This window comes from Calliphora vicina, chromosome 2, assembly GCF_958450345.1.
Source record: "Calliphora vicina chromosome 2, idCalVici1.1, whole genome shotgun sequence".
Taxonomy (NCBI): domain Eukaryota; kingdom Metazoa; phylum Arthropoda; class Insecta; order Diptera; family Calliphoridae; genus Calliphora; species Calliphora vicina.
In genome coordinates, this window is record NC_088781.1 from 71,872,203 (window position 1) to 71,881,028 (window position 8,826).

General features: G+C 31.8%; 1 protein-coding gene across 1 annotated transcript in view; it reads left to right on the forward strand.

Moving 5' to 3' along the window:
* The window catches only part of dpr19 (defective proboscis extension response 19), a 122,441-nt gene extending 113,928 nt beyond the window's left edge, over nt 1-8,513 (forward strand). Inside the window, exon 6 of the mRNA XM_065501709.1 lies at nt 8,154-8,513. Coding sequence (XP_065357781.1) covers nt 8,154-8,389 — 236 coding nt within the window. The 3' untranslated portion in view covers nt 8,390-8,513. The remainder of the gene's footprint in view (nt 1-8,153) is intronic.
* The last annotated feature ends 313 nt before the right edge of the window (nt 8,514-8,826 follow it).

The window sequence follows — 8,826 nt, forward strand, 5'->3', positions numbered from 1 at the left end:
TTTGTTCCAAAAACCCTCTACATTAATATTATATATGGCTTGTACCGAGCCACTTCCCATGTGTCCCGTAATAAATCAGCAACGATTTTTTTTGGCCATTTTGGAGGAAGTCATTTTTCTCTGGAACCATTCACACGATTTTTAGCACGATTGGCTCATTTTGTTCCAAAAACCCTCTACATTAATATTATATATGGCTTGTACCGAGCCACTTCCCACATTTCCCATAATAAATCAGCAACGATTTTTTTTGGCCATTTTGGAGGAAGTCATTTTTCTATGGAACCACTCACACGATTTTTAGCACGATTGTCTCATTATGTTCCAAAAACTGTCTACTTTCATAATATATATGGCTTGTACCGAGCCACTTCCCATGTGTCCCATAATAAATCAGCAACGATTTTTTTTGGCCATTTTGGAGGAACCTATTTTTCTCTGGAACCATTCACACGATTTTTAGCACGATTGGCTCATTTTGTTCCAAAAACCCTCTACATTCATATTATATATGGCTTGTACCGAGCCACTTCCCATGTTTCCCATAATAAATCAGCAACGATTTTTTTTGGCCATTTTGGAGGAAGTCATTTTTCTATGGAACCACTCACACGATTTTTAGCACGATTGTCTCATTATGTTCCAAAAACTGTCTACTTTCATAATATATATGGCTTGTACCGAGCCACTTCCTATGTGTCCCGTAATAAATCAGCAACGATTTTTTTTGGCCATTTTGGAGGAACCTATTTTTCTCTGGAACCATTCACAAGATTTTTAGCACGATTGTCTCATTATGTTCCAAAAACCCTCTACATTAATATTATATATGGCTTGTACCGAGCCACTTCCCATGTGTCCCGTAATAAATCAGCAACGATTTTTTTGGCCATTTTGGAGGAAGTCATTTTTCTCTGGAACCATTCACACGATTTTTAGCATGATTGGTTCATTTTGTTCCAAAAACTGTCTACTTTCATAATATATATGGCTTGTACCAAGCCACTTCCCATGTGTCCCGTAATAAACCAGCAACGATTTTTTTTGGCCATTTTGGAGGAAGTAATTTTTCTCTGGAACCATTCACACGATTTTTAGCACGATTATCTCATTATGTTCCAAAGACTGTCTTCTTTCATAATATATATGGCTTGTACCGAGCCACTTCCCATGTTTCCCGTAATAAATCAGCAACGATTTTTTTTGGCCATTTTGGAGGAACCTATTTTTCTCTGGAACCATTCACACGATTTTTAGCACGCTTGGCTCATTTTGTTCCAAAAACCCTCTACTTTCATAATATATATGGCTCGTACCGAGCCACTACCCATGTGTCCCGTAATAAATCAGCAACGATTTTTTTTGGCCATTTTGGAGGAACCTATTTTTCTCTGGAACCACTCACACGATTTTTAGCACGATTGGCTCATTTTGTTCCAAAAACCCTCTACATTCATATTATATATGGCTTGTACCGAGCCACTTCCCATGTGTCCCGTAATAAATCAGCAACGATTTTTTTTGGCCATTTTGGAGGAACCTATTTTTCTCTGGAACCATTCACACGATTTTTAGCACGATTGGTTCATTTTGTTCCAAAAACCCTCTACTTTCATATTATATATGGCTTGTACCGAGCCACTTCCCATGTGTCCCGTTATAAATCAGCAACGATTTTTTTGGCCATTTTGGAGGAACCTATTTTTCTCTGGAACCATTCACACGATTTTTAGCACGATTGTCTCATTATGTTCCAAAAACTGTCTTCTTTCATAATATATATGGCTTGTACCGAGCCACTTCCCACATTTCCCATAATAAATCAGCAACGATTTTTTTTGGCCATTTTGGAGGAAGTCATTTTTCTATGGAACCACTCACACGATTTTTAGCACGATTGTCTCATTATGTTCCAAAAACTGTCTACTTTCATAATATATATGGCTTGTACCGAGCCACTTCCCATGTGTCCCGTAATAAATCAGCAACGATTTTTTTTGGCCATTTTGGAGGAACCTATTTTTCTCTGGAACCATTCACACGATTTTTAGCACGATTGGTTCATTTTGTTCCAAAAACCCTCTACTTTCATATTATATATGGCTTGTACCGAGCCACTTCCCATGTGTCCCGTTATAAATCAGCAACGATTTTTTTGGCCATTTTGGAGGAACCTATTTTTCTCTGGAACCATTCACACGTTTTTTAGCACGATTGTCTCATTATGTTCCAAAAACTGTCTTCTTTCATAATATATATGGCTTGTACCGAGCCACTTCCCACATTTCCCATAATAAATCAGCAACGATTTTTTTTGGCCATTTTGGAGGAAGTCATTTTTCTATGGAACCACTCACACGATTTTTAGCACGATTGTCTCATTATGTTCCAAAAACTGTCTACTTTCATAATATATATGGCTTGTACCGAGCCACTTCCCATATTTCCCGTGGTAGATCAGCAACGATTTTTTTTGTCATTTTTGATTAACCTTTTTATACCTAAATTCCAACTAGTAATTTTTGTTAAAATTAAATTATAGTTTTCTAGTATTTCTTAGGTTTTATGTTTTTTGCTTTTATTTCCATTTGCATTAATATTGCTATATAATTGGGTATTTTTACTTCCCGATTATCTTAATTCCCATAAATTGGGTATTTCGACTTCCCGGTTTTTTAAATTCCCAAAATCGACGCTATCTCGTCGACGCTATCTTGGCTCACGTTATTAACTCGTTTAACAACAGCATCAGCTGTTCTTCACCAAGTAAAAAAGTTCGGCACAAAGTAAAAAAATGTTTAAGTTACAAGATATTGGTAGAGATTTTGCGATTATTGAACAGTTATCAATAAAATTAGTACCAAAATATTCTAATTATGATATTCATCTTATATATTTAATTTTTCCACCACAAACAACTTTTTTTCTTTAGTTGTCCCGGTTACTTTTATTGTTTACCTTTTTTGTTTTTTTTTTTTTTAATTGTGTATGTCAGCTGTTCAGCGTTGCCACTTGTCTGTATTTTGTTGTATATTGTATGAAAACATTTTCTACAATTGCGGTGGCACCCAGTTAAAGTCGGTTCAATTTAAAACATAATTTAATTTTGAATATAATTGCAAAATAATTAAAAGCAGGTTTTTATTTTAAAGTTGTTTCTAAAAAGAACCGACTTTAGTGTTTGACTATGATTATGGGCCATTCTCTTTAACCCTATATATGATTTTATAAACGCCCGGACCCGCGCGTAAAACATTAACATATGTATTAACAATTTTTATTCAAATAACGTCCATTTTCTCTATATTAGTTATGGCATTTTTTTAATGTATGGAAGGTCCAACAATGTGCTTAAATTGTTTACTGGTTCAGCATTTTTAGTTAATTTTTATCATAATAGAGTAAGTTCGGGTAATGTGGTATACCTATTTTTTATTTGACTATAATTTTTAGAATATTAATTCGATTGGAACAATTTTCAGCTGGTGTTTTACTACAAGTGTTAGGTTTACATCCATGAAAGTAAAAAAGTCTTTTAAGTTCAAGTCACAGAGAAATTTGGGAAAAAAAGAAAACCGCATAACCGATACATAGTATTTTAATTTGTAAATGAGTTGCGTTTTATTTAAATCATCTTTAATGTATGCGGTTAATGTTGGCGGCTGACCAAGCTTACCAGAAGCTCCTCAATACATTCTTCGCTTCGTAGGAGACATTGAATGACTGATGCGAAGAAAATTTCGAGTTAGTTAGACACTGACACTACTAGTGAATTTTTGACCCACGCGCAATGTTATTTACTGGCGAATTTAACATGGAGATGTAATTACGGGTGGCCGATTGGCACACTATGCATAACACTTCACTATTAAATTCAATAGTATTAATTCTCCTGCATTTGAGAAAACAAAGAAAAAAATATAAATTTATCAGAGAACGGAGTTGAACTCATAACCTCCATAGACACGTTAATGGTCTGGTGAATTTTTAATTTACTTAAAAATTGTTAACTAATTTTTGTCATTTGTATCTCTTTACAACGACAATTACGTACATATTTCGATTCAATTGCAGAAGTAATTAGTTAGAAGCAACATTTTTACAACAGATATGGGTTAATCTCCAAAAAAAATTTTTGCCGTAATTTTCATTAATATAAATAAATCTACATATTTCTGTAAAATAATGCAGAATGTTAAGGAGTTTCACAAATTTATTTCATATACATAAATAGTAAAACTTTCCATATATCTGACGTATGGCCACGATGGCTCAAATTTTCAGCACTCAACATTTATACCTAGTGTCACAATATTCCACCCGGCACACTTTGAAATCTAAAATTCGGCCGACACCATAATGTACATTAGACCGTACCTCAAAAAAGTTTTTGTCTTCTCGAGACAAAAACATTGATATATCATACTTTAAGGTCCATTGACCTTAAGTATCCGGTTCTAGTATTTATCCAGTAGATATCTGTTCCTTCTACTCTAACATACCACCGTAATTTGAGAAAATTAAAGCTCGGAAGAAATCAATAAACCTTGCTAACCTTACAGCAAAATATTTGTCTTATCGAGACAAAAATATTGATGTATCATACTTTAATATCCGACAGTAAATGCCAAAGATATAACGAAAAATTTTAAAAGGCAACCCATACATTCGGCAAAAAAAAAATACATATTAGTCGAACTTTTTTTTTTTGCTTTTGGTGGTACACTCTAATGTACATTAGGGTAGTTTTTGTGAAAGGTCAACATTTTTTTCTTAAAATGTTTAAGTGCTCACATCTAGAATTGTTCCTTTTAGTGTAAAAATGCGATTGTAAAAGTTTTAGCTCAATCGGACTTTGCCTTCCCGTGCCGAAAGTTCCACGAAGTTTTAAAAATGACTACTAATTTTTCTCATTTTGACAAAAAAAATTAACATATTTCAAGAAAAATTAAAATAAAAGGTAATTTTTATTTAAAATATATCCGTATTTACCGTAAAATTCATAACAGTAAGGAAATTGGTCTCATTCGCCAAAATATGGCCAAAAAAAAGTTTTTTCCCGAAAATCGCAAAAATTAAATCCTAGTTACGGAAAAACTGTAGGAGGTATTGACATAATTTTTTCATATTTTTATTCTCTATTATGATTTGTTTAACAAAATTTTAAAAATTTGAAAATGGAGATTCGAAACAGCCGTTAAAAAATATATTTTTTTGACCATAAGCTTAGTACTCTGTTCATATTTGCGAAAAATGATCAGCTGTTGGTTTTAATTTCGTGCGAAAGAAGTTCTGCAAGGCGAATTTATACAAGGTGGAGTCAGTCAAACAGCTGATAATTTTTTTTTCGCTTTTTGGTTCTAACAACTGTCAAAGCTTGTTTTTATATTTAAATATCTACATATTCTAAGCTTATTAACAAAATGTTTTTTGTTTACATAAATAAGTAAAGCCCTCTACTATTGAATTATCTACACTATATTAAGTTTAAATACTTATTTGTTTAATTTTTCATTTTGGTTTTTTGACATTTGTTAAGACCAATCGTTGTTTTTGTAGAACTGACACCACCTTGTATGAATTCGCCTTGAAGTTCTGCTTATGTTATTTCGTGTGGAAATATAAGGTTGCCAGATGTATTTCACAAAAAGAACAGTGTACTGATTTTGCGAAATTATTTCGCAAATATTTCATTCGAAATATTTTATATGTAGTTTGACAGCATTTCGCACGAAATTTTGAACAGAATACTTAGCTATATCTGCGAATAGGTTAACGGTATCCTACGAAGGCAAAAACTCATACACAAGTAAGTACGGATATATCTATCTATATACATATGGGCAATTCCATATCATCGTACGTGACATTTGTACGCCTATAGATTGGAATAGATTTTGCAATAATAAGAGTATCTGAAAAATAATATGGTCTTTATGTTCCATTCTGAGGGTACTATATTTTAAAACAATAAAAAGTTCTTTCGAAATATTGTTGTCAAAAATATTGAGCGAAATAAGAGTATATCGTACGTGACATAAAACGGAATTCATTCATATTCGAATCGTGAGAGACGTTATGTTTTCTTTTAATTTCTTACGCTAAACGAAATAGCTTTCTTTTACAATCCGTCATATTTAAATAAAAACAATCTTTGGATGATTTTATAGTAAATAAAATTTAATATCGTACGTACTTGACAGATTTTTCTCTTATAAGAAAACAATATATATTCTGTAAATATATGTATACAAAAACTAAAAAAAAATAATAAAAAATATACATTCGGTTTCAATAAACAATTTGACAATAGCAAAAAAAAACAATCAGAGTCAAATTCATTTCATACTACAAGCTAATTGGGAGCCTAGTTTTCGCCGCAATTTTAGCCTAAAACACACCTAAAACATTAAAAAAATAATCATAGTCAATCACTAAAGTCGGTTCTTTTTAGAAACAACTTTAAAATAAAAACCTGCTTTTAATTATTTTGCAACTATAGTCAAAATTAAAGTATGTTTTAAATTGAACCGACTTTACAATTGCCACCGCAATTGTAGAAAATGTTTTCATACAATATACAACAAAATACAGACAAGTGGCAACGCTGAACAGCTGACATACAAAATTAAAAAAAAAAAACAAAAAAGGTAAACAATAAAAGTAACCGGGACAACTAAACAAAAAAAAAGTTGTTTGTTGTGGAAAAATGATAAATATAAGATGAATATCATAATTAGAATATTTTGGTACTAATTTTATTGATAACTGTTCAATAATTGCAAAATCTCTACAAATATCTTGTCACATAAACATATTTTACTTTCTGCCGAACTTTTTTACTTGGTGAAGAACAGCTGATGCTGTTGTTAAACGAGTTAATAACAGATTCAGCTAGTTTTATATTTATAGTCGACTTCAACGTCAGAAGTATACTTTAACTTGTCTATGATAGACCTAAAGTCCACTCTTGAGTAAAGTCGAGTTTAATTCTCTTAAAGTATTCTTTATTTCTGACCATGATTATGGGCCAATCAGTTTAAAGTATTATTTTTGTCTTTAAAATATGTTTGTCTTGTATTCAAATCATCTTAAAAAAAAATTTTCAAGGGTTTTTGTTTTTTCAGTCGTGGTAGCGATTCTCGTGGAATTGCCCATATATAAAAATGAAATGGTCCATGTATGTAATGGCATCACGTGAGAACGGCTGGAGCGATTTGGCTGATTTTCGATTCGAATTTCTTTTTCTTTGTAAAAAAAAATTCCGGTTAAAACTCGGATTTTTTTTTTTTATTTGAGTCCAGTCAACTGTAATAAAAAAGTTCCCTAAAGTATACAGTACAAATATAGATATTTTATTTGCAAATAAATAAGAACTGGCAGGTGTATGTGGGTTGGAGAAACTTGAAGAACTAACATTAGTAAATGCTGCTGGGCGAAGCCGTGGCGGTCAACTAGTTTTAAATAAAAATGACCTTTTATTTTAATTTTTCTCGAAATATGTTAATTTTTTTCCTAAATTTCTTGTCAAAATGAGAAAAATTAGTACTAATTTTTAAAACTGCGAGGCACTTTCGGCACGGGAAGGCAAAGTCCGATTGAGCTAAAACTTTCACAGTCGTATTTTTACACTAAATGGCACAATTCTAGACGTGAGCATCTATAAAAATCGGAAACCATAAGTTCCGGTCTACACTGTGAAACATTTGCTGCAAAACATTTTTAAATTCTCTTTTGAAACTGCATTCGTGTCCACACAGTGAAGTTTTTGCTTTTCAGTTTTTGACATTTCTGTACAGTACGAATACGAAAGAAATAAATGTGGATGATATACTCAACAAAAACTTCATGTACATGAAACTAAGTTGCCTTTTTCATTCATCTTTCCCCTTTCAACAACAAACTCAAATGTTTTGCAGCAAATGTTTCACAGTGTGGACCGGGACTAAATACTTAAATTTTTAAACAAAATAATGTTGTCCAGAATAAGAAACTGAAATGCAAATGACAACAAATGTTTTATGAATGATTATTGTCGTATATTCGGGAAAAAATTATAAATTTAATTTTAAACAGGCAATAATATGTACATTAGGGATTTATTGACATTTTTTGCAAATGTGATTTTTAATAATAATTTATTTATTTCACAGATGAAAAGCCGGCAGCAATGCAGCATTTTAATCGGACTATATGGGATGGAGAAATAAACAATAACAGCATGAGTACAACTGGAACTACCACTGCGAACAATTCTTTGAACGTCATACCAAGCATATTTTACCTCAAAATAATATTATTTTGTACATATGAGACGTATGCCATGAGCATAAGTAATCTGATTTTCAACATCCTAACAGACGTAAAGTTACACAATATTAATAGATGAAGTTTAATTAAATTAAAAATGAGATTGTAAATTTGTAAGGTTAAATAAAATTATTTCTAAATATCATGCATGAAATTTGGATTAATAACAATGTTAATGATATTTAAAATAAACCATACTTCTACTTAGTACGAGTATTCCATACATACAAACATGAGTTTTAAGTTACATAACAGCTGTTCATTAGGGTGGAGCGAATTTTCTTTTTTTTCGCAATCGCTTAGTAATACCTGCTAAAAGTTACATTTTTAACTGCTTAATATACACAAAAAATTTCATTTGGTTGATGTTATATATAGAGGGTCCCCAACATCATTATAATAATAAAAAAATAAATGGTTCTAGAAACCGGGGAGAGTGGAAGTCCCCAATGTAATCCTTATGTCTAGTAGTCTTTAATGTCCTCTATCAGTGATTAATTAGGCCCACTTTCCTAA